The sequence below is a fragment of the Bidens hawaiensis genome, unplaced genomic scaffold (genome assembly GCF_021521415.1).
Source record: "Bidens hawaiensis isolate Kalapana, Puna unplaced genomic scaffold, B.hawaiensis_p1.1 tig00056442_1, whole genome shotgun sequence".
Lineage (NCBI taxonomy): Eukaryota > Viridiplantae > Streptophyta > Magnoliopsida > Asterales > Asteraceae > Bidens > Bidens hawaiensis.
This window is the reverse complement of record NW_027500171.1, coordinates 32,882-58,731: the sequence shown is the minus strand read 5'-3', so window position 1 is coordinate 58,731 and position 25,850 is coordinate 32,882. Positions and strand designations below refer to the sequence as shown.

At 33.4% G+C, this 25,850-nt stretch overlaps 3 protein-coding genes across 4 annotated transcripts; 1 reads left to right on the top strand and 2 right to left on the bottom strand.

Annotated features, from left to right (window-relative positions):
• The first annotated feature begins 7,157 nt into the window (after window positions 1-7,157).
• On the top strand, window positions 7,158-8,795 carry LOC143601475 (protein EPIDERMAL PATTERNING FACTOR 1). The gene is made up of 2 exons (XM_077078881.1): window positions 7,158-7,902; window positions 8,389-8,795. The coding sequence occupies exons 1-2, from the start codon at window positions 7,812-7,814 to the stop codon at window positions 8,643-8,645; spliced, it is 348 nt and encodes a 115-aa protein (XP_076934996.1). The 5' UTR covers window positions 7,158-7,811; the 3' UTR covers window positions 8,646-8,795.
• Window positions 8,759-10,904, bottom strand: LOC143601474 (uncharacterized). 2 transcript variants are annotated; one of them, XM_077078879.1, is made up of 10 exons: window positions 10,731-10,904; window positions 10,318-10,423; window positions 10,118-10,227; window positions 9,947-10,015; window positions 9,738-9,853; window positions 9,586-9,640; window positions 9,381-9,501; window positions 9,270-9,317; window positions 9,080-9,174; window positions 8,759-8,973 (listed from the first exon to the last, which is right to left on the bottom strand). In XM_077078879.1, exons 1-10 carry the CDS (start codon window positions 10,779-10,781, stop codon window positions 8,872-8,874), a joined length of 873 nt encoding a protein of 290 aa, XP_076934994.1. In that variant the 5' UTR covers window positions 10,782-10,904; the 3' UTR covers window positions 8,759-8,871. The 2 variants fall into 2 exon arrangements, with proteins under 2 accessions (XP_076934994.1, XP_076934993.1); XM_077078878.1 differs by lacking the exon at window positions 10,731-10,904 and having other exon boundaries at window positions 10,318-10,675.
• A 7,664-nt stretch (window positions 10,905-18,568) lies between these two features.
• Window positions 18,569-22,284, bottom strand: LOC143601476 (uncharacterized). The gene is made up of 6 exons (XM_077078882.1): window positions 21,522-22,284; window positions 21,207-21,433; window positions 20,900-21,110; window positions 19,306-19,391; window positions 19,119-19,210; window positions 18,569-19,037 (listed from the first exon to the last, which is right to left on the bottom strand). Exons 1-6 carry the CDS (start codon window positions 21,612-21,614, stop codon window positions 18,802-18,804), a joined length of 945 nt encoding a protein of 314 aa, XP_076934997.1. The 5' UTR covers window positions 21,615-22,284; the 3' UTR covers window positions 18,569-18,801.
• Window positions 22,285-25,850: the final 3,566 nt, after the last annotated feature.

The following is a 25,850-nucleotide window of genomic DNA, read 5'->3' as shown; positions in this document are numbered from 1 at the left end:
AGGTACCTACACAGGCTTATCGCTCAGACCATACAAGGTCGTCACCAGGGGCAGATCACTGCAACCTTAGTGAACTGTTTTTTTTTTTTTACGATGCTTGCTTACGGGGAGACACTGCAACCTAGCTCACGCATTCGGCGACTACTTCGTCATTTACTCGAAGAGGTAGGGCCGCAGGTCGTTGGTCGGTGGCACATACGTTACGCGGGTTGTGATGAATTTGGGCTATACGGCCCAACTGGATACCCTACCCATGCAGCCGCGATTTCCCGCGAGTGTTGGGCCGTTCACGGGGTACAGAGCATGCGCATCATCCGGAAGATTAATAGCCGGTATCACCTGGTCACTGATCTACCTGCTCCCCCGTACGTCGAGGTCCCACTTGTCGAGCCTCCGCCAATCGAGGAGCTGGAGGCACATATTCAGGACGTCGGGGTTGACAATGCGGACTGTGAGGGCGAGGACGGTGATCAGGTACGTTCTATTTTATCGTTTAATTGTTTTTGTATCTTTGTGGTATTTACGTTAATTTATCGTGTTCATAACAGCCACCGCATCAGCACCCGCCGCACTTTCTGCGTACATATCGCGTCGTGCATTTGGATGCAGCCACTGACTCCCGGTTACGGAGAGTAAAGCGTAGAGTGTCACATCTACGTAGTCAGATGACCTGGATGGTTGGGGTTATGTCTGCCCAACAGCATGGTCACCAATACACAGCACCATCGCCACGTTTCGACGAGGAGGGGAGCGATGACGACGCGAGTGGTGCTGCATTTTAGATTTGTTTTTGTATGTTGTTTCTATTTCCCGAACTCGTTTCGTTTTTTTTTCGAACTCTTAATGTATTAATTATTATTATATAAATCTCATTCTTTTTATTTTGTTCGTTTTCAATATTGAAATTGTTGTTTCGTTGTCATTTTAAAACCGATCAAAAATTGTTTGCACCCGACTAACAAAAAAACAAAACAAACAGAACTCGTTATGTATTTATTATTATTATATAAATCTTGTTCTCTTTATTTTGTTCGTTTTCAATTTTAAAATTGTTGTTTCGTTGTAACTTTAAAATCTGTCAAAAAATGGTTACACCCGACTAACAAAAAACAAAACAAACAAAATGAAGAAATAAAAATAAAAACAAAAAGAAAAGACAACAAATGACAAAAAAAACAATAAAATAATGAAAAATTGGTTTTTATTGGTTCTAACTATTGCCTTTTGGTCATTGTCGGTTTCAACTAACGAATTGGTCACTGATGGTCCCAACTTTTAATGTCTTTGTTCCTAACGGTCCGCGGCTAACTGAATCCTAACGCCGTTAGTTTCAGGTCGTCGGGAAAACGTTTTTGCGCGGGAAAGTCAGTTTTTTTGCCGGAAAACACCACTTGAACACCGCCACCACCACCAATTAACTCACCACCAACCAACCACCATCACTTAAGCACCATCAACTGATTTCGACGATGGTTCTAGGGTTCCGGCGACCTCAATAATTGGGGCTTTACTAGAAAATTGTTCCTAAAGGTACGATACAAAGTTACCATGATGTTTGGGACAAAATTGTTGAGTTTTCGGGAAAAAATGTGTGTTTTCCGGCCAAAAACGTTTTTCCGGCGACCTAAAACTAACGACGTTAGAATTCTGTTAGTCGCGGACCGTTAGGAACAAATACGTTAAAAGTCGGGGCCGTCAGTAGCCAATTCGTTAGTTGAGACCGGCAGTGACCAAAAGAAGATGATTAGGACCAATAAAAACCAATTTTTCTAAAATAATAAAAAAAAGACAACAAAATGACAAAAAAAAAAACATTTTTCCAAAACAATCCACCAATCCGTGGCGGATTGAGTGGGTGTTTTGGAAACACCATACAGTGTATCTAACAAACCCGTAAAAGAACTATGTCAATACCTAATCTACATATACTATTAAAGGAATAAGCTTTTTAGACAAATGGTATATTCCTATTGGTTCAGTTAACTATTTTCCATAAATAGATTGCAATCTTAAAATTTTTTAGTATTTTAATAATTTTAAATAAAATAAAAAAACTCTTTCATTTTAAATGGACCTGTTTACTATATCTTATAACCCATTACCCATTTACTCCCGATATTTCATGACCCATTATTTAATTATATGGGTTATGTAACAACCCGATTTTTGAAAACCCCAATATAATAAATGTCGAGTTATTGTGTGGAGTTACACAAGTTAATCCACCATGGAGGAGAGGAATTTAACTCTTAATAAATTGAATGGCCCAATGTTTAATACAATAAACGGTTTTTATTTCTTTAGATGAATTTAAAGAAATATGGTGTTAAATTAGTTTTGACCGTATCAATGTAAATATGGTGCTAAAAGGTTTCCTTTCGTGTTTTTTTTTCTTTTGGAAGGGGTGGGGGGGGGGGGGGGGAGTTTGAGGATAGCAAAATCAAATTAAACAAGTTAGACAAATACCAACTTTCCTTATAAACTTACATAACTAACTACACCCCCATTTAGTTAGGATGTGTTTGTTTGAGGTCTGAATGGGTTAATTGGGTCTGAACGCTGATTCGGTCGTCTATTTGTTTCATTCACAATCACATCTGAATGGGTATCTAATCTAAACCATTGAGCTTTAAACCATGGCTTAATGAGAACTGAATGAAAAGAAGACGTAAGTGCCCACCGACCAAAGCACACCGCCACCACCAGGTATGATTTTGGTTTCCCTACTTGATTTCCTGCTCTTTTGTTTCCCGACCTCTTGGGTTCTGATATGGTTTGAACAGCCAGGCTTAGTTCTGTTTATGTAAAATCTCATCAGGATAATTGCAAAGTTCGTTTGCTTGTCTTGAATAATATATGCTAATTGATTTTAGTTTAAGTTAATTTTAGGCTGTATTAGTACAATACTAGTCTAGTTTTAATATATTTTAGGCTCTACAGATTTATGTACATATCAGTTATTGTTTTTGTTTGTTACTGCTAATATATGGGTATATGGGGAAACCACAGAGAGCTAACGTTTGCACACATAGTTTTAGATTAAGAAAACCTACTGGATGTTGCTGATCGGTTTCCTATCGAAAATATTTATAGAGGGTTTAGTTACATAATGTCTATACAATACATACACAGCTTCGCAAATTATTAAAGCCTAATGCATAAGAGTAGACGATTCATGCATACCTTTGTTACCTAACGAAGTATACATAGCTTCATTAACAAAAGCTCATCGACTAAACTTTTATCAGCAACTCAAAGTAACTTTCTTTCTCCGAGCCTGCAATGGCTTCTATCACGTCACCCTAAAATATGTGTTCATTATACAATTGTGTGTTAAAAATTGTTTTGCTGGTTTAGGGCATAATGTTTACGAAGTTAGGTGCTCTTTTATGTTGTGCGAAATCAACTTTTTTAGAACACTGATGTATATTTTCTTAGTTGGTGTATCGGTCGTTATTTCACTGCGTCCGATGTGCGTCCTTCCTTCATTCTTCTCTTCAAGCGACCCAAGCACAACGCCTCTCTGGAGAGATGAAAGAAGTTGACTACTTGGCTGTGAAGGGACCTAAGGTTAGACAAGTTTTTATTTTCAAAATTGATCCATTTTCACGCAATTTGGTTTAAGTTGTTAACATAAGTAGATGCCATATTATAATAAGTTTATTTGACTAGTAGTGAATACAGTTTGCATTTGAATTTGAATTGTTATGATACTTGTGACGACATACTTTTTTGCTTTCGTACTTTCGATTTAAGTAAAATTGTAACGGAAGACTTGGTGAATTGTTAAGTTATTTGTGTAAGTGACTTTAACTATTTTTAAGATGTATTTTGGTTTATTTGTGTAGTTTGGCAGATTATTTCTGATTGGCGTAAAGCTGAATTTTCAGTTAACTTATGAATCTGTTCTGTTTTTCTAATTATCATATAAAATAAGTCGTTGATCCGATTAAGATGATTCTTTTTGGGTTTGAAACCTTGCTAAGTCTAGTTTCTCAAGAATTTTAGAACATAGAAAAATATGGTCGTTAAGCAGGTCAAATAAGCATATTACAGCAGCTACATAAAAGTAATATTTTATTTGAAGCTGTTAAACATAAATAGCTGTTACACTTGAACTAAGCATGAAGTTTTGGTTTTAAATTGTTATGCTCATCTATTATAGTTTTTTCAAAGTGTTTATAGTACTAACGGGTCAAACGAATGGATTAGTAAACAACATATTGTTTTGATTTTGGTTGATGAATAATGAGGGTGTTGCTTCATGTTGTTGTGTTAATTCATGTTGCAAGTGTAGTTATTAAATTTGGAAATAGGAACTCCTCGCTTGTTATGCTTTTGATTTAATTTAACAAACTGCTTGGTAACATTTTTATTAGTACTTCATACTACTACCATTTTGTTGAAGTTGTTATCATTATTATCTTACTATGAGTTTTATTAGTACGCCTTATTATTTTTAAGGTGCATTTAAATTTCTTTTTTAAACCAACTAAATTTGCAATAATTTGTTAGAAGGCCCCCGTTTTTCTATCCGCTTTAGGCCTTCCAAAATCCTGAGCAAGCCCTAAAAAGTCTTCATAATGTGGTGTTATAAAGATGAGTTCAGATCTTAAAGTAGGACATGGGTGTTGACTTCAGAAAGTCAAAGTCAACAATGTAGTGGAAATGTGCTAGCTACTGAAGGATTAACCAACAAAGGTACATAACTTTTGAAGATGAACATCTCAAGTTCAAGTCTTATCTTTTGAAGATCGAATACCGAAGGAATGATTTAATAGTTAAGTCTTTTTGTAAAGAGAGGAACTTAACATCATAGCTTTTGAAAGCACAAAACTTTTGTATGTAATAGTTAACAAATGTGTTTCATGGGACGTCTGATGTTGGATTCTTATGATATTTTTAAGATGTATTTTGGTTGGTTATAGCCAAAGTTTGTATTAAGATGTATTTTGGTTGGTTATAACGAAAGTTTGGTCATTCAGTATAGTTATTAATAGCTCAGACTAAACAGATATCTTTCACTCAGCGTAAAATAGTTCAGAGGGGTAAAATAGTCATTCTACACAGCCATTCAGAGGTTCAACCAAACAACACTTACTGGTTCGGCACTTACTGGTTCAGAGCATCTTAATCATTCAGACTTCTTAATGGTTCAGCACTTAATGGTTCAGCCATTGCCAAACAGCCCCTTAGCCGGTGATTTTAGAAGATGATAATCGTGGATTATTAAAAATCCCAACACTGTCTCAAGCCTATAAATATTGATGCCTTTATTGTTTTCGAAACACCCCTCACTCGCCGCACCCTCAACATTAGCATTTGTAAACGCCCTATAGGCTATCGATTTTGGTCTGCTGCTGCCATCTACGGTTCTAGTTGGTTCTCTGAACCATCACTTGCCGTCGATGGCAAACCATCGTTGCCGCTGTGGAAGTTCTTGTTATTGTCGATGAAGTCATTCCTCTTCCGTTATATTTTTCCGTTCATCTTGATTACAAGGAACATATTATTTTCGATAGTTGAAATGGATTTAATGAAGTGTATGTGAACAAGTAACCAAGTGTATGTGTTTATTTGATCAAGTGAATGTTACGAATTGACCAAGTGTGTGTGTGTGTATTGATGGATAGCTTTTGAATGGAACATTTCATCATCATTATAGTTGCTGTCCCATATGCATATTTCTTTTATATGTATGTTAGGTAACAGGTCTATCTGGGAAGAACTGATAGAAGGCTCAAAACTTAATGATCAAGTGTTTTCGCAAACGAATAAATAAATGATCAGGGACTTTTATTAAAAAAATAAAATTTTGTATTTTACATTGAATTATTGTAAAATGTATTGTTTTTATCATTAGTGAAAATGTCGTGTTGAATTTGTTGTTAACTGCATATTTTAGTATTTATTTTTATGAATCTATGTTGTTGATCTAAAAGGTTGTAGCATTATGTTATTAAAGATTTGGGTTGGCATTTACCATTTCTACATATGAATGTTTAATATGTATAACGATAAGAAACACATGTTTGAAATATATGGTTTGCTTTTTAGTTGTTTTATTTAATTAGTTGTCTTGGTTGCTTGTATTTTAAATATCTTCTGATTTAATTGAAAATTTTTGGTAGTCTTAAGACGAATAAATATCATTTACTTTGGTTAAGGTTATGTTTTGTTAAGGTTATGTTTAGTATGGATAAGATAACACTTTTTGTCATTAAACTCAATTAGAAAATGGTAACATTAATAAATGTCTTATCATCATAATAAACTTTTTTTTTAAATAGTAAATGTTTGTTAACCATACTCAATTAGGTTTTTCAAATAGAAAATATTCAATCGGGTATCTTTGAATAATCATTTTTCAACCAAAATTAAAGCACAAAATGATATACGTTTATACTATTATTATTCCTATATCCGTTTCTAATATATTTAATTATACTATTTTGACATTTAATGATATCAAAATTTGTTACACTTTCTTATCTATACGATTTTAAAAATGATATTTCATGTTTTTCATAGATAATTATTATCCCATTATATTCGTTATATAAAAGAAAAATTCTTGTTCAATCATACATATTATTTTTGATGGGTGATTATTTATATACTGTAACAAAAGTATTTAAACTCTTTCGTCACTTCTGAAGTTAACCGATATTTTTTCTTATCGGCTACTATAAGGTATGTTCTTTTCTTCTTCCCTTTAGCTTTTGTTATGTCCATGTATTTAAATTGTCTATGAAACCTTTCGTGTTAACCTACTATCCCAAAGAAACATAACGTTATATATTGCATTTTTTCAACAATATCTTTCATTCATTCAACAAAATTTATTAAAGTTCGTATTGTAGATGGTTCTTATCTTTTTTATTTGTTGTTAATCATCTTCATCTTCATACAATAATATAATTACAGTATACTACCGATGTCTTCACATTCAAAGAAGCGTAATATGGTCACATCCACATCTTTGAACAAAAAGAGTATGAATTGTAGCTAAATATCATGTTGTCGTCCCGAAAACATACTAAAAAATACGTTGTCGTTTGAAATTACATGTGTTTATTGGGTCAAGAACCTAGTTTAATAATAAACAAGTATAATAATAAACAACATACACAACAAAATTTCATTTATAGTGACTCTGTTTAATAAACCGTAAAGAAAGAAAGAAATGCAGGCGAAGCATCATCTCCTTTCTTGGCTGCTTTCAAAACCTTGCATTCCTTCAACTGATTGAGTCGTATTCAAGTCTCACAAACATTTTCATGCAAAACGACACCTTTGTCTCTAGTTCATTGCAATGTTGTTCGTTATCACGTTTACCTTGTCCTAGCCACATTAAATCTTGTACCTTGTCACAAAAATGTGACATCATTAAGTTCCCTTTTTTGTTGAGTTGTCATGGTTCCTATTTTCTACAATTTCATATTTGGTCAATCATTTTGTGGTCCAATTCTCATACAACATGCTCGTTACATTCATGTAAATCTTTAAAAATTTACAATAATAATAAACAAAGCAAGTAGCATTTAATGTTTTGGTCACTTTACAGACGTGTCACAAGAAGCAATTTACCTCAGTAAATTTGAGAACCATAAATCATAAACCTTTGATTACACCATGCTCAAGCCCTGTGATTCACCCTCTTTCATGTGACCCTCTCCCTCTGCCTTGTGACTTGCTTCAATACCACCTTCTTTCTTTTCTATCCATATAAATCAACATACCCCTTTACTTCTTCATCTCATAATTCAAACATCATTCGATATTTACACATTTTTTGGAGGATCATAAGCATGAAGGATTCGTTGCGCATTATCATGTTTATCACCTTGCTGCTTCTTCTTCCACACTTCTCGGCAAGGCATATAGGCTTGCAACATCCACGTACGGGTACAGTCCTATGATCAGGCATAAAATGTTGTACAGTACAACCCAACAATGCGTGCACAAATGTTTTCATGTGCATTCCAGGGTTGCATAGTACAACGCTTAAATTTCTTGTATCGTACTAACCTAAACCGTCGTTTCATTGATTGATATTGTTTATGTACACCATTTGACTCATGTGAATTGTCTATGTTGATATGCATCATGAGGTTGCATAGTAGAACCTAATGACGCACACACAGACGTTAGTGAATGCATTAATTCAATTGTACATGTTAAGTTCACCATTAACATGAGTCATGTAGTACAACTCGATCTATGATGCACAACCTTAAGTTGTTGTCAAGTGCACGTAAACATATAATCATAGCGAGTTCATCATAAAATGATGACGACGTGTCACAAAATCCAACCATTAACCGTACAATCTTTTGTTGTTCTTTAGTTGTTTTTTAATTACGTTTAATCAATGTCGCGGACCAGGTCATGGGCATCACCATCAAAACCAAGTGACACCGGATCAACACAGAGCCACGGGGGTGACACCGGGGAGGCAAAGAGCAACTGATACGGTTCAAGTGCCTGGATCACGGCTACCAGACTGCACACACGCCTGCGGTTCATGTTCCCCGTGCAGACTGGTTATGGTTAGCTTTGTATGCGCATCCATCAACGAGGCCGAAACATGTCCCATGGCTTACAAATGCATGTGTAAAAACAAATCTTACCCTGTTCCGTAAATCCCATGTCTCATGTACCCCATATTAAGATTTTGTTTTCGGTTTTCTTTCGTGTTCTTACAATTTATTGATGATCATTGGTCACGAAAAATAAGTGCCGAACCATTAATATATGAACAATAATCTAGCATGTAAAAAACCTTAATATGAACAAACCACTCTTAAACAGCAGCATACAGCCGAATCTAACCTCATTTCTAATAGTCAATCACTCAAGTCAAAACAACTAACTGTGCAAAAGATTAAAGGCAGGCAAATTCTGTATTCTATAGACATCTTCATGTGCAAGCTCTCTCTCCAGCTGTGCGCGTGTAACTTGTAAAACTTCCTGGTGTTTTTTAAGTAGCGGTTGAGGATAAGAATGAGTTCAGAAAAGTGTGTTCGTGTGCGTGTATGTGTGTGTAGAGAGTGAGAGAGATAGTATCTGAGATTACATTGAACTCCATGTATGATGCACGCATGGCGAGCCAATGAGCATCCATCATTACAAAAGCTATGCAGTATAAAACATCAAAGGCTTCTTCATCCTCTGCGGTTAATTTGTAGACGCAAAGTAAAAAATAAATCCATTTGTACGTAGATTAAAAAAAACAGTGATTCGATCAGTACTAAATATTTAATTACCTCCCAATAACTTTACAAAATTGATACAGTGTTGATATCTAGGCTTAACTGCAAAACACAAATCATCAACAACAAAATGATAATTAACATAGATGTGTTTAATTCTCATACCAAGATATAACTCCAGCATCTCAGTCAACATAAACGAAATATTAATTCCAGCAACAGCGAATGGATATTCCCATGTTGCGCGTTTTCCAGGTTGTTTCGATAGTAACCTACGAAAAGCATTCTTCATTTTGAAATTGAATCAATTAGGCAATTCATGAATGATATCTAAAAGATAAAAGTCAAATGATGTTTGACAGAACCATACAGGAAATGTTTTTGCAAAGAACAGCAAATTCTCGAGTGACAGAAAACCACCACCCCTGCATAAAACAAATTTTAGTCGTTACAAAACCATTTACAAGTTTATAAAATGCAATTAAAATGTTATATATGTATATATCTGCCACCGTTGTGTACCTAAAGTCAGTAGACGGATTAACTCCTTGCCACCCCATTTCCTTCCATTGATCAGAGATTAATCCTTCAAGTGTGACATTTGGATATGCTAAATTCCACAATTCTAAAAGGGCTTTCTGTCATTAACACATGATGACATAAATAAACAAATATAGTGATAAAGATCAATTACTTGGTTTAATTAACTATGATAAATAAAATGTAAACACCTGATGCTCTATACGAGTCCCGTCATAAGGTACATTGGTACGTTCACGAAACCTCTGATATCTTGCTTCCTGTACAGAATGGAATGCAAGCAGTTTCCTACTTAATTTTCGGTTTTTGTGAATATTAAATATTTGAACCGTATCAAGCTTTAGCTCGCTAACAGAACGAACCTGAACAGGGGTGAAGTTAAAATCACTGTATTTGTTACTTCCAGAACTCTTGGGGCCTGCACGGTTAAAGATTGCTCCAATCCATGTTCTTGGACCAACCATAACAGTAGCTAAATCCAACATATTGCAAACAATGTCAACAGCATTGAGTGGCAAAACAGTTATATTGGATCTCTTAGTGTAAAGTAACACTCACTCACCAATACATTGAGCTAATTCTGATTTTCTGGTAAGAGACTTGTGCAACCATGCCAAAATGTTGCTCTTGTTGTGTGTCCAAGGATAATCATAATCATCTTCATCAACCTGGTTTTTGAACAAAATGCACGAATGATAACATAATAATTCGGTGGCAAACAAACGCGTGCCTTTGAACATGAACATTAGAAAAGGTCATGTTATTGTTTTTTACGACATATATATGAAAACTAAGTGCATACTTGGAAGCAAAAACATATTAGGAAGAAGCGCACGAAGTCATTAGAACAGTGCGAATCAATCATCTGAATTTATAATGCATGAGTTAAAGATCACTTAGGTGTTTTAGAATTTAAAATTTTCAAAATATTAAAAGTTGATGATCAAATTGTAACAAAGAGAGAAAGGAGACTACTCTGGGATTGGAAGAACAAGAAGGTATGCATTTCCTATGTCTTAATCTCATGAGTGAAATGATAAAAAAGATGAAGAAATTTGGTTGAAAATGCAATTTTGGCTGTGAAAAGCTAAAATAAAATGATTGTATAAATCCATGCTTTGCCCTCAAAATTCAACTTCTCATCATGCCAAATCAATGCATAAGAGGAAAGAGAAGAATAATATCAAGATAGTAAGTTTATGAAAGAACAAAAGAATAGAATATTTTTAAAAAATGGTGGATTAAGTAGCGCAATCAAAGGGCTTTGTATGATTCTTTTCCTAAAATGAAATTATGCCTACCATTGTAAAGTTTCTCAAAAGGACATCAAAATATAAAGTATATAGTAACAACACATATTTAATAATAATAATCTTTACAGCATAAAAACGCGTCCTTGATTCCTAAAAGACAAAAAGAAACAAGACCCATATTGTAACTTAAACTAAGAAACAGTACCCATGTACCAAATTTAAAAAAGAAGACATAATGAATCAATTAATTGAATGTATCTTAGTTTTTGGAAACTGTTGTTGAAGGTGAGCCAGCGTTGGGGATAGAATAAGAATGAGTATGACGATAGCATGTGAGTTTTGGAAACTGACCTCACGAGTGGACTCGGTTTGGGCAACTTTTTATACGACCCAAAACTAAATACGGGGAAATAAAAATTTTGATCGAATAATATAACCGTTTAAAAAAATAAGTAGTGTTTGAATTGATGAAAACAGGTCATATTCCTGCTAACCCATTTGGGTATTTAAAAAGGACTTTTAATTTTCCATTTTGACAAATATACTAGCAATTTCTTTATCCAAATTTAAGGATTTTTCATATAGCTCTTAATATTCCTCTGCCCATACGTGTCTAATTTTCCACTAAGAAAAAGCCTGAATTTATTTAGAGTAAAAGAACAGAAAAAAGGATATGCATTAAGAAGGCCTAATGGGCTATAATTTGGGCCATACAAAACAATTATAAATATGTGGTATTGCATTTTTGCTAACCAATAGTAAAAAGATTTTGCTAAGTAATGTTATGGTGTCTATACATGTCTATATGATTGTTATAGATCTGGACAACTCGTATAGACATTGCTTATTCAACGTATGTACGGAAAGTTTATACTCGTAGCTTTTTGCAGTCTATACGGGCCGTATAGGGACAATATATATCTTATAGATTATATAGAGACAATATATCTCGTATAAGCCTATATGACTCATATAGACCTATACAAGTTGTATAGGTGACATAGTGTACGGATATATTGCATGGTGTATTGATGTCCAAATATTGTGTGCCTTTGCTGATCAAAGTATTCATTCTTAGTTTACGTATTTGTTATAAGCCTTAAATTAATTACATAACATAATTCTCCTAAATTAATAAACGCTTTATGGTTGCATGTTACTTGATTATTTTTTTTGGTGTATTTCTCATAAGATATAAGATGTTAATTACAAGACGTCAACTAGGAACTTTATATACAACTAGGATCACACCCGCGCGTTGCACTATGCTGATGAAGCCTTGTGTTGTGGCAGTGCACTGACACGAATTTAGTCGGTATTGGTTTATGACACCAAAACAAAAAAAAATCAGCTAGCAAACTCGCAGCGAATAAAAAAATCGTGGGTTGCGGCTGTGAACATACGTGAATTCAGTCGGTATTGAAGGTGATGACATTAAAAAAAGCCCATAACGAACTAACAAAATAATAATAACCAACACATTGTGGTTGGTAAAACCCAGACAACGGTCAAACTCGAGCATTATCAGTCTCGGACGTTAAGGTGGTGAGTCAACGCGAATTTGATCGATTTCCATCATGGTTGTTACGGTACAGGAACTAAAACAAATAATAAAAATATAATTGGTGTTCGATCAGTTACCGTTATGAATGTTATGTTACCGGAATTAAAACTAAAAATAAAAGATGTTGGATCAATGAGGTGGTGCCACTTGGCCCAATCAACGAAGTTGGTCGGTTTCCTTCACGATTGTTACTATACCAAAACTAAAACCAATAATAAAATAAATTTGGCGTCGATCGGTTACAATTATATTTGCTACGTTACCGAAATTAAAAAAAAAGTTGGATCAGTGAGGTGGTGTCACTTAACCCGGTCAGGACCTTGCGACACCAACATTTGTCTTTATACTATATAGATAATCACTGAGTTTTCAATTATATAAATAAATTCATATTAAATTTCAGATTCTACAGCACCCACTACTCATAAGATGGTGGAATCATTAACCTTAATCTAATAGTTGTGTATTTGAAGTCAATCCCTCATTCAACTAATCAATAATCATAAGAATCGTTGACCCATTGTTCATAATTTTATATATGACGGAAAGTTAACTATAGTAAACATTAAACAAGTTGGACAACCAGCGCAAATATGTATTTCTATGTAAAAAGGTGTTTGGAATTTCTTATAAAAGATTCTTATAGATTTCCAATAAGTTAATGAGTTACAAAAATGTAACGTATTAACTTATCACTGCCACACCAAAAGCAACCCAAACACTTTTTTACTTTTTAATAACTAATTCCAAACACCCCTAAGTGATAAGTCTTTAGATCAACAATATCATTAAAGAACAAACCTTATTAGGTTAGCTGTAAAACTCTTATACTTTGGTGTTGCATTGCCATTTTCAACTATGGTTCCAATTTCCACAAGGATAACATAAATTAATTGTGTAGATTGCTGATTGCTTTGGTGGTGGATGTGTTCACATGGGAAACCAAAATTGTGAACACAAGTAACCATGGGTTTTAAAGTGGAAGAAGAATGAATGGAATTACTGCATACCACCCATCATTAACTCTCCAAAGTCTAAATCCACACATGATGTGGTCCCAATCTAGAAATAGGTGGCAGCAATATTGGTATGTAGTTAAAACTAGTTTGGTGTAATTTTTAATTTATTTAGTTTATAAACAGTGTACTTTGTTATTTGGTGTTTGGCCTCTAGCCTAGCATTTTGTAACTTTGTTATAACATTCTCGGTTTCTTGGCATATCCTTTATTTCTATCTTTATAACTATATACTATAAATCAACAAATTTTTCTCTTACTTTTAATTGCATAATATTTTTATATACAATTATCATTAAATTTTCTCTCTTAATAACCACTTTCAACAAAATTTAAAAATTTATAAATTTTGAACCGTGTTTCTCTTAATTTACTCATAAACACTAACAATTTATCACTATTCCATACAATATAAAGAACCCACTAATATAAATATAGAATACCTGTTGTGAATGCTCTTATGCTAGTGTGTCGTTTTTCACAATAAAATGTTGGTCGTTAAAAGGAAAACTAATTTGATTTTCACCAAAGGTCTAGTTGTATTAAAGTTTGGGCAAAGTTTTGTCTTTTCATGTAGTTGTGATTGACAAAAAAAATTATGTAATTTAAGTCGATAAAAATATAATTTGGTTTAGGATAGACAAAGTCATCGATTGTCCCGAAAACTACAAGTAAATCGCCTCATAGTTGTTCATGAAATCTATTCTAATTCCTTTTAAGTAGTGGTATACGTTTGACAAATCCACGAGTATCGTATTTTGAATGTTGAAGATGTAGTGACAAAACTACCTTAGTTTTGAAAAATCCATCAAATAAATATAAAGATTCCTTGACGTTGATATATCAAGAATTTATAGCTAAAATTGTCTAAAGTCATATGTTTTTACTTTTTACTCCTTCCCTCGTAACATAAATTCAGTACCTCTTAAATTGTATATTTATGTTCTTTTGAAATAGCTGATTTGATATTTTTAATAATATCTATCTATATAAGTACATATATAAATGTCTACATTTAAAGCCCGCATGTCGCCCCCTCCCCCCTCCCCCCCCCCCCCCTCCTCTCAAAAAAAAACGTGCTACCAGATTGCTCCATTTGAAAATGATAGATTCTCATGGATTTAACTCGGTGCTAACCCGTTTAGGCTTTAATTTTCACGGGTATGTGGGACACCAAACTCGGATACCCTTACACGGGTTATGACTGCTTTATAACCCTTCTTCGTCATCGTTGCTTAACTCTGGTTGTTTTTTAATTTCCATTCGCTGATTATTGTTTTTGATCCTTCAATTTCATAAGTTTAAATAGAGAGCTTAATAACCACATGGCAAGTTTCGTTCGTGTGTTGGATTTTTACATGGATTGTAATGTCTTTGATGCTCAATCTCACCGGATAATCGGAACCATAACCCAATCATGGGTTTTGACTTATGTAACCTATTCTGATACATTTATCCTTCATATTCAGGTTTGCACATCAGGTGTTCGATCATTTGTCAACAAGGGATTTGACGTGTGTATGTCATCAATCTCATCAGTTTGCTTCTCTTGGTGTTGGATTAAATCTGCTGAATATTTGGGAAGTTTCGAGTGCAGGGGCAATTTTGTCCAAAAATTTGTGGAGGTCAATTTTGTTCACAGGAGTATTTTGATACATGCATTTGTTGAAATTACTTGGAGGCCAAGGGTAGTTTTGGCATTTATAGGAGACGAGTTTTAAAGTCCGAGTGAAAGTTAAAAACCGAGTTAAGTTCGGTTCAGATCTGTTTTGTCAGTTCGTTGCTGATAATTTGTTGAAACGTGTCAATCCGAACCAAAATATATTAAATTGCAGCAAAACTGGTCAAAAGCGCGCTAAAATGAGGAAGTTTAAATGCTGAAACGAGTTGAAGCCTGCCAAAATCTTCTAATCCATTGTTGATTTGTTGTTAAAACTGCAGTAACGCACTGTTTAAGTGTTAAACTGCTGATAAACGAACTGTTTTCTTGCTTAAACGAGTTGAAAACACGCCAAATTGTTGTTCGTGCTGATAAACGTGCTGAAACGAGTAGTTTTAAGTGCTGAAGCGTGTTTAAAAGTGTTGAAATACACTATTTTTCTGCTGAAAGTTGCTGAAACAAACTGTTTAACGTGCTGAAACGTACCAAATTGCTGAAAAGAACTGATAAATGTGCTGAAACGTGTTGGTTTTGCACTCAGTTTGTTGAATTTGTTGTTAACAAGTTGCGGTTTGCAATCGTTTGAGTTGTGAAGTTGTTAACGTTTGTTGGTTGACTAGATAACGCAAACGATCCTAAAGGAATAAAAGTCTGACATTTTATGTAATATGAAGCCATAGATGTATGATAAGGGATTAATGGACACCACCAAAGGCACATTAATATTATTTTAGGAGCTGTAATGACCAAATAAGAAATGAATAATTTCAATAATTTCGCTTTGTATATCGTATGCAAGTTCGAACCATGTATTACATTTCGTGTTTTAAGACACTTTATGATATCTAATGTTTTACTTTTCTTATTGCTGCTATACTATAGTTTGCAATTTTCGTGTATTTAGTATTGATTCTTCCCAGTACTATGGGTGTGTTTGGGATTGCTTATTTAAGTGAAAATGACTTTTTGCTAAAAGAACTTATAAACTTATGAATTTTTTAAAAGAAGTGTTCCAAAAAAATGTCTGGATTCGCTTATGTGTTGGGGGAAACCAAAATGACTAAAAATGACACTCTTTTTTAAAATGAGTGTAATGGGTTTTGAGGGTTAGAGGGGTGTATAGGTAATTCAAACCCATTAAGTTAATAAGTTACATAATCCTAACTTTTGAAAACCCCTTTATTTTGCCTTGTTCATAAGTTAAAATCCATAAGGTCTTATGGTTTGCCAAACACCTTATACCCTTTATTAGCTTTTCAAAAAGTTTATAAGTTATAAGTTGATGAAAATAAGGAATCCCAAACACCCCCTATATATAAAAAAAGAATGCTATTGGTAATTTACGCATTATTACGATTTCAGAATTGATAAACTTAAAATAAGTGCATATTGGGTAATGGTTGTTATATTCAGTTTCCTCATACATATACAACCATGTTTTGTTTGTTTACGTTTCTTTGTTTATGTTCATTTATTTATGTGCCGTTTATGTTAGCTTAACACATCGGACAAACATATATTCTATTTAGGCTCATCTATGAGTTCTGATTTGCTATTGGATCTGATTTAAATATATAATTTGATGTAAACTGACGATTGCAATTCAGTGAAATCGATATGAAGTTCTCTATAAAGATCCACTTTGAAAAATGAAGGTGAGACTTAATACTATTTCAATAATAATAATAATAATTTTTAAAACTACATTTTTGATGACTTAATCATGCCACCAGTTTCCCCTAAAAGTATTCTTTCTATACAATAAACTGTTCAGGAAATAAATGAATGCACCAGAGTTGTCATGAAGAGGGCTTATTCCAAGTTTTAACCTCAGGGAAGACCTTAGGAATGATCGCCACCTCTTCCAACTCATTACGTGACACCAAAATCATTTATGTTAATAAACGAATGATAAAGCATGTGATCAAGGACAAAAACGATGCATACATTTCATAAAACAAATATTTTTGTTCTAGTTTGTTCATTTAAAAATGGATGTGTTCGTGTTCGTTTATTTTTGTTTGTTAAAAATCTAAAAAAACTACTCATCACAATTGAAATAGCTCAAACATTAAAATATAATGAAAATTATTAACTAATTGTACTAAATTTAAAAACGGAATAAAACAAGTCACTACAAAAAATAAAATAGCAAAACGATTAAAAATAAAGACCTAAATAAACTCTCGTAACACGACAGCCAATACCTAGTTAATATATATACCACACCAATGCATTTGAGACGAAACACATACGCTTGATTTGATCAATTAAAACAAAATAAATATTATAAACTAGCTTTTATCCCCCATATTACGGAGGTTTTACATTATTCGTTTATAATATTTATTTATTTTTTAGATTTTAATTTTATTTATTGTACAAAAGTTAATAATATATTTTTTGGATTTTAATTTTATTTATTATACAGTAATAATATACTTACATTTGATGATGAAAATGTGTCAGAAATAAATAAGATGTTACACTCAATTTAAAAGTTATTTGGGTTTGATGAGACTCATGACCCACTTATCTTTTTTTTACTATAAAACTGTTTTTTAATTATAGATAATAAATATCTTTTTTTAAAGAGACCAAATATTAATTTTTAGTATATCTCTATTTTATAATTCATATCAAATATTTGGTGAGATTAATTTTTATTAATGAGATGTTATAAACCGTTTAAGGAATATATGGGTTTGGTGAGACCCATACTCGTGAATTCGAGTCAAATACATGAGAAGCATTCATTTACAAATAATGCAATCTGGTGGCTCGAGATAATGTATGGAGCAACCAGAGAGCTTTTAAAGCTTTCGTTTATATATATTACTAGTTTTTATCCCCTGTATTACGGGGTTGTTTCACATTATTCGTTTATAATATTTATATATTTTTGAAGATTTTAATTTTATTTATTGTAAAAAAGTTAATAATATACTCATGATTTGATGACAAAAGATAGAATGGTGTTATAACCCGGTTTAAAAGTTATCTGGGTTTGGTGAGATCCATGACCCGTTTTTTTACTATAAAATTATTTCTTAACTATAAATAATATATTTTCAAAAAAGATCGGATATTAATTTATAAAAAAATATCCCTATTTTATAGGAATTTCATATCAAATATTTGATAAAATTAATTTTTAATATAATGAGATGGTAACCCGTTTAAGAGCTAGTTGGGATTAGTGAGACCCGTACCCGTGAATTCGGGTCAAATGCATGAGAAACTTCCGTTTACAAATAAAGCAATCTGATGGCTTAAGAAAATTTAGGGAGCTTTCGCTTATATATATTTAAGATTATATACTACCATTAACTAGCTAGCACAAAAATAACTTACAACAAAATAATATTCATATCAGAAAAGGGTGATTCTTTCAAACTTTAGTGGAATTTAGAGTGGATTGCGTTCTAAAAACCGGAAAGCCCATTAGGGATACAAAAAACGGCGAAAACACGACGATGATGATCAGTCATATACAAGTCTTTCGATCTCACGCGTTCAAGTGTCACGTTAAATTATGTTAATTACTTTTCAACTACGTGCGACGGTTACCAAGAAAGTGGTTAAAATCATGATGTTGGACGCCCAACTGTCTCAACCATGAATCAGCCACACTCGCAAGTGAAACTAGCTTCTTTTGGTCATTACCAGACATCCAAATGTCACCGTGCATCCGATAAGTGGCAAGTCCAAACGGTCTAAGACAGATTCCTTCTCCTTGTCTTCTCTTTCTGATTAACGATCCAACATTTTGGTCTTCAATAACCAAATCTACATTCATCAATATATTAGTCAAAAGATAGTTATGATGTTACAAGCATATCTCGATCGAGTATCGACCATGTTACGTACCTTGAAATGAAGATGAGAGGGTGTGGTATGTTAGGAAACATGTAGACAAGTCTTTTATGGTCTTTCCCATGGGAATGTGATATATAGGGTACCTTAAACACATCAGTCAAACATATATATATTAACTCTTTTATTAATTTCATTTTGTTGAAATTAAGGTTAACTTAGATTCAACCATTTGACATACCAAGCAACCGCCATCCATGAAGCCGGCGAAAGATCAACGCTTCTTAGCGACATGAGTCCGGGATACTTTTTAGATAATGAACATACCTTAATAAAAAGAAGGAAAATACAAAATTTAGATAAAAAAGGGAGAGAAGAGGAAGAGTAGGTGGTTAAATGGCATTCATAGCATACTGTAGGGGTGTCTAATAAAGCGAAAATAATAGACACGTTATATATATAAGTTTGTCCGAATAAACATTAGTCAAAATAATAAACATTAGTTTTATCGGCCACATCATCGTTGACACGTCAGCATGGCGCACGCTGGAAACTATTCTCATTTCATATGTGATCAGACAATTCAAGCAAAGCAACAACCAACAAGTGAACAGTGCAGAAGAAAAACGTGTGCACTTGAAATCATGGACGCATGTCTTTAAGAGGGCAAAATGGTCATTTACTTCATAAAAAACCACCGAGGAAAACTAAAGAATGTACTTCCAAAAATGCGAATATCAAAAACCACGGGCCGACGGGCGTTTTCAAAGATGAAGTGATAATGTAGTTAAATTGTTTAGTAACTTTAACTTATGGCGAAAACATACCATATTTGTGAATTAAATGTGCATACTGAAAACATAACAAGAATATTTTTGTCACACAATGAATTAAAATGCCAAACTTGTTAATTAAAATGCTCATGGAGTTGGTTACACACATATCATTTATAGTTGCGTATTAAGAGCATCCATAATAGCTGACTCCGATACGCCACCGTTTTAGGAATGCGTATAATTCTCTCACTTAACACGCTTTATTTCTAAAGGAAAAACATCCTAATTAGTAAAGACCAACTAAGTGGCATTTTCTAGTAGATCAAACGTTGTTTGTAATAAAATGAAACAAGGTCATGTGTAGGGCTGTCACTTTTACCCGAAACCCGATACCCGACCCGAAAAAACTCGTACCCGAACCCGAACTAACCCGACTCGAATAATCCGAACCCGAGAAAAGACTAACCCGAACCCGAACCGAAGTAATTCGGGTTGGTTCTCGAGTTTGATTTAGAAGATTTGGGTCAACCCGAAAAACCCGAATAAACTTTTAGTTTTGAAATTAAATATATTTTTATGTATAATAGGTTAAGTCTTAGTCACCAACGGTTATCAGAATCTGGCTCTAATCGACTGTTTTCATTCTAACTATTATGGATCGATTGCTTATTAAAAATTTATGAATTCCGTTTATTAGTAATAGCAACCATAATCGAACAACCAAATCACGCCCGATTGAATACGGTTATGGTTCGAGTAAGTTTTACTCTTCTTTTGAATTGTTTTATCAAGTTAGGTTAATTTATTATTTGATTATATGTGTTATAAGCAAAGAAGAATATTTTGCTTTAATTTTAGCATTACAGTTTTAAAAAAAATGTTGGTTTTGTGTTTTTTTTAGGATACACGAAACCTGATTAACCCGACCCGAAAAACCCAAACCCGAATTACCCGAACCCGAAAAACCCGTGAGAGATTTGGGTCGGGTTTCGGATCAAGATTTAAAAGTTTGAAACCTGAATAACCCGACCCGAAAAACACCACTAGTCATGTGAATACCTTATCCACTAGGGGAACTCTTCCATATGGAGTTGATTTATCAAAGTACTGAAAGTAAAGCCGACCCAGCCGATGATCATGAAACTGCGTATCGTGATCGAGCACACCTTCGTCCGATGAACACCCGTCCCACCTCGACACCTTTTCACTCTCACTCTCCTCACTAAACGTATCACTGAACGAATCCCGCGTTTCAGAATCCGTTTCTTCCCTATAATTATCATGATATCATTAATATAGTCCAAAATTTTCTGTATCATGCTGTTCTCAACATATTATTGGTTCCGAAGATATATATAACGCATACCTTAGATAGTTTAAAGATGAATTGGTTGTAAAGATTTGGATAGCCGAGAGGTACGGAACATAATACTGAATAATGGTTTCATCTTGTGCATCATGGACCTTAATCGGAACTCCGGCTCCATAAGCACTCCATTCATCAAAAGAGCTCCATAGATCTCCCAACGTGAAGAATTCAACCGTCTCTCGTTCCCATGGGTGCCATAGTCTATTAAGGTTCACAGTCTCACTCTAAAATTACCAAATCAAACCAAACATTAATAATCGGAATGGGCGTTTCATTAGATCGGTGAAAATTATTAAATTAAGAGAAACTAACCTTTGGGAGAAACTGAGAAGGGACTATTGGGGTTGTGGAGTCAAGAAAACATTGAAGGTTTGATGATCTACTTGGTTTTTTGAATACAACCATTTCTTAAAAACAAATGAAGTACAGATGTTTTACCCTGAGGATGCCCTAAAAGACTAACAATAATATGCGATCATCAAAGTAGAATTTTAGAACATGAGGGGTGTCCGTGATTACATCTAGAGAGAGAGAGAGAGAATTATATATAAGTATATATATAGAGAGAGAGAGTTTTGTGTGTGTGTGTTTTATAAAGTTTGATTGGTTTAATGTGTGGTGTAAATGGAGGAGAAAAATGGCAAGACTTGTAATTTATAATCTAGAATAATAATATTTATATTTAGAATATGTTTACGTTTATTGACTAAAACGATAGAATCTTGACCATTAAAGAAAATGAAAATCTGGTTGTTGTGTCGAAAACTGCGGACTCCGGAGATCTAAATTTAACTGCAACTTTCACTCCAAGAAACAAAACAAAGAAAAACCTGGCGAGAATTGAAAGCTAATCAAAACCCCCCAAATTCAGCATAGAAAATGACTGCAGCAAACCGTAATCCCGGAAATGTTGCGGAAAACGCTCCGATATGAAATGATTCCCGGAAGGTGGATGAAAGCCGGTGATGGGGATTCAGAGATTGAGATTTGAGTAAAGGTGGATGAGTAACATAACGTCTTATATGTGGAGAGTTTTGTTAGTGCCAAGACGATGTTTGTTATGGGAAGCCGTAGTCAACATTAATACATTATTTTATTTCCAAATAAAGTGGTCCTCGTTATTTATTTAACTAGCATGGTGCCCACACGATGCAGCAGGGTATGTACGCAAATATGACATCGAACGCATAACCGTGTTACCGTTTCAGTAAGTGTGTGACTTCACAACGGTATACGCTTAACCCGACGATAATATGCTCGTAATGCGGCATTGGAAGCTCAACTGGTGTACTTTGTCAGTAAGCACGTCAAACGACTGTACGCGCACAATCAGGTGTCGGTGCACACGTAACACTACATTGAACGAGTCTTGACCAGCCACTCATTCCGTCTGACAATGTTATAACCCAAAATCCGTACTGATTTAACCCCTTTCGACCCGAACCCGTCCCGAGCCAAACCAAATTAACATTTTGTGTATCGACCCATTCCGACCTTACCCTTTTAGACCCATGATCCGAACGGCGAACCCGCCCGACCGGTTTTGCCGGTTCTTAATGGTAATCACGTAACATATTAACTTTTTAAAATGAAAAAAAATATAGCAATACCATACTTAAAATAAAGAGAATAAAATACTTATTTTTATGATATAATGTTTTTTAAATAATATTAACGTGTGAAAAAGTTATAAACGTTTAAACGTCATGAGGGTAGTTGGTTTAAAATAAGAGGTATATATGTAACTAATTTATAAATTAACAAAATGTAATTAAAGTGAAAGGACAAAATTTGTAATTATTATTGAATAAATTAAAATCAACCGTACATTATTTTTGCTAAAAGACAAAATTATCAAAAGACAAAATTGTCCCTAAAATATCTTAATTATATGCATTGTGGTTTGTACTTAAAGCAACAAGTTTGGTACCTTTTAAAATTTAAGAGGTCCCTCACTAATGTTTTATATATATTATAGATTTGTTAATTTAAATTTAGTGAAATGTGTCAGCCTAGCTAGGCTTAGTTATTAATGTTTAATACGTGTTTTAATTTTAGGAAACAAAAAAAAAACTGTCATTTATAGTGTAATTCTAAATCATACGACTCCAATTTACTTTGTCGATTCTCCCTCTTAAAACACTTAATTTGTTTCTGCTGCCACGAGAAACTTTGACTTTGTTATTCAAAAAGCAAACATTGGTGCAAGGGATGTAAAGGAATAAAGTCAACCATGATTCACTGAATATCACAAGTTAGAGCTTAAATTTGAGACAAGTTAAAGAATGACTGATTGAGATCGACCCGGTTAATTAGGTTGGCATAAAAATGAACGGAAAAACTGAATAACTAAACCATAACCACAAAGAAAATGAAAAATATGATTCGGTTATGATTTTTGGATAATCGATTTTTATGGTTAATTCATTTATGATTATATGTACATAAATAATCGAAATAACTAAACCGGCAATTAACTAACTTTGTAAATTTTCTTCCTTACAAATAAGATATTACTAGACGGGTGCCCGCGCGATGCTGCGGGAAACCAAAATCTTAGTAATCATGTAACAATTACGGATGTTCAAAGTTCGTTTGAAATCTTAAAAACGTTTAAACCAATCGCCACTTTTGATTAGCTGGTTTCTGAATGTTCAAACCATATAAAACAGTTCGGTTTACGGTTTATACCAAAAATAGGCCATATAAAACCAGACCGGACTGTAAACTTATTATTGAAATTCAATGCACGAAACCAAACCATTAGTAACGATTCAGTTTAAATTTTCGACGCTTTAGTTTTCCTTTTCAATGAAAAAATCAAACCAACGGCTTAGCTCACTATTTAACTTAGAAACCGTTAAAAATGAATTGTGAACGTCTATATGTAACATGTTAATTTTTTTAATTGAAAAACTACAGCAATACCATACCCAAATTAAAGACAATAAAATGCTCGTTTTTATGGTGTAATTTTTTTAAAAAAATGTATTAACGTATGAAAAGTTACGGCCGTTGGAAAATCGTTGGTGGGAAGTTGGTTACAATTAAAATAAAAAAGAATACATAGGTAAAGATAAAGGTTCAAAATTGTATTAATTTTTTAAATTTACAAAAGTTGAGTAAGATGAGGAGGCAATGTTGTAACTTTTTTCATGTATATTTTATAATGGACAAGTTTGTCCCTATTTTACATGCTATAGAAGGTGTGCCTTAAGCTTTACAAGTTGTGAATTACTTAAAATGCTAGTGTCTTAATTTGCCTATGTTTCATGCGTTATATATCTATACTATATATAATACACCAAACAAGGGCAAATTAAAACACCTTGGTTTTAAGGGATTTACAAATCAATTAACATGTGGTGCAACCTTTAATGCATCTAAGATAAGGGCAAACTTGTCAACAACTAAAAGAGGTTATTAAATAGTTACAACGTTGACCTTTTCACTTTGCTTAACTTTTGTAAATTTTAAAAATAGTTACAACTATGATCTTTGATCTTTCACTCTTATATGATTTTTATTTTCATTTGTAACTCAACCCCCTCATTATTTTAATTATTAATAACTTTTTCATGTGCTAATATTTTTTTAAAGAAATTATACCATAAAAACGAGCATGTTTTTATCATTAAATCAAGTATTATATTGTTATAGTTTTTTCATTTAAAATATATCATTTTACGTAGGGACGTTTGCTGTCTGATTTTAATGGATTTTAAATTAAACCGTGGGTCAAACCGTTAGTAACCGGTTTTTGTCGTTGAAAACCGAAATGAAACTTTGAAAATTGAAAATGACCGGCCAAAGTTAATGAAAAAAATCAATGGTGAAATCAAACCAATGACCGGTTTGAACGTTTTTTGGTTTCAAATCGAACAACGAACATCCATAAACTTGTTACATAATTACAAATATATCTGTTTTCCGCTGCATCGCGCGGGCACCCGTCTAGTAGTATAGATATGTTGCAAATTTTTTCTTATAAATTTTAATAATTTTTAGTTGTTCTTAACTAATATTTATAATTTAAAATTTTCTCTGATCAGACATCTTAATGGTAAAATGATATATTCCCCAACTAAATAGTTGTGTTCGAATGCGAAGAGTAGGTATTATAATTTAAGAAGAAGAATAGGTGCTGATTGAAGAGTGTGTATTTGTCGATATATATATATATATATATATTTTATTTAAATTATAGTTAATACTTTATTTCACTTGAAGATATTTGTATTTCTTAATTGATAATTGAAGTTAATTCAGCTTACATATTGAATTTTAGTATTCAACATAGTGGGGCCGGGATGGGCTAGTACGTTGAATCGTTGATCACCTCTTCCACAGTTCCACACTTCAAAAGTATATTTGAGTGAAAAATAAATGCTTCCACTAACAAATAAGATATGATATAATTTACTATAAAACGATTACAATAAAGTGGCAGGCAAACGGGGAACAAGCTGCGCCGCAACCTCATTTTGAATAGCAAAACCAATCTTGCTAAAAACGAAGCTTTGAGACCTAGAAGCTGAAGAGGTTCCAAGTACGACGTGCTGAACCAAATGTATCAAAGGCAAATGGTAGAAAGACATGTTTAGCAGCTTTACGACCTAGAAGCTAAAAATTTCACAGCCT

Bases quoted from the DNA above. Each gene is read 5' to 3' on its own strand.
- LOC143601475 (XM_077078881.1), top strand. From the start codon at position 7,812: ATGAAGGATTCGTTGCGCATTATCATGTTTATCACCTTGCTGCTTCTT. The intron at 7,903-8,388 runs GTACGGGTACAG...GTCGCGGACCAG, and splicing joins TATAGGCTTGCAACATCCAC to GTCATGGGCATCACCATCAA.
- LOC143601474 (XM_077078878.1), bottom strand. From the start codon at position 10,501: ATGTTCATGTTCAAAGGCACGCGTTTGTTTGCCACCGAATTATTATGT. The intron at 9,641-9,737 runs GTACACAACGGT...TGTTTTATGCAG, and splicing joins AATCCGTCTACTGACTTTAG to GGGTGGTGGTTTTCTGTCAC. The intron at 9,175-9,269 runs GTAATTAAATAT...AATTAACCGCAG, and splicing joins TTTTGTAAAGTTATTGGGAG to AGGATGAAGAAGCCTTTGAT.
- LOC143601476 (XM_077078882.1), bottom strand. From the start codon at position 21,614: ATGGTTGTATTCAAAAAACCAAGTAGATCATCAAACCTTCAATGTTTT. The intron at 21,111-21,206 runs GTATGCGTTATA...TGATAATTATAG, and splicing joins TCATCTTTAAACTATCTAAG to GGAAGAAACGGATTCTGAAA. The intron at 19,038-19,118 runs GTACGTAACATG...TGATGAATGTAG, and splicing joins CCTCTCATCTTCATTTCAAG to ATTTGGTTATTGAAGACCAA.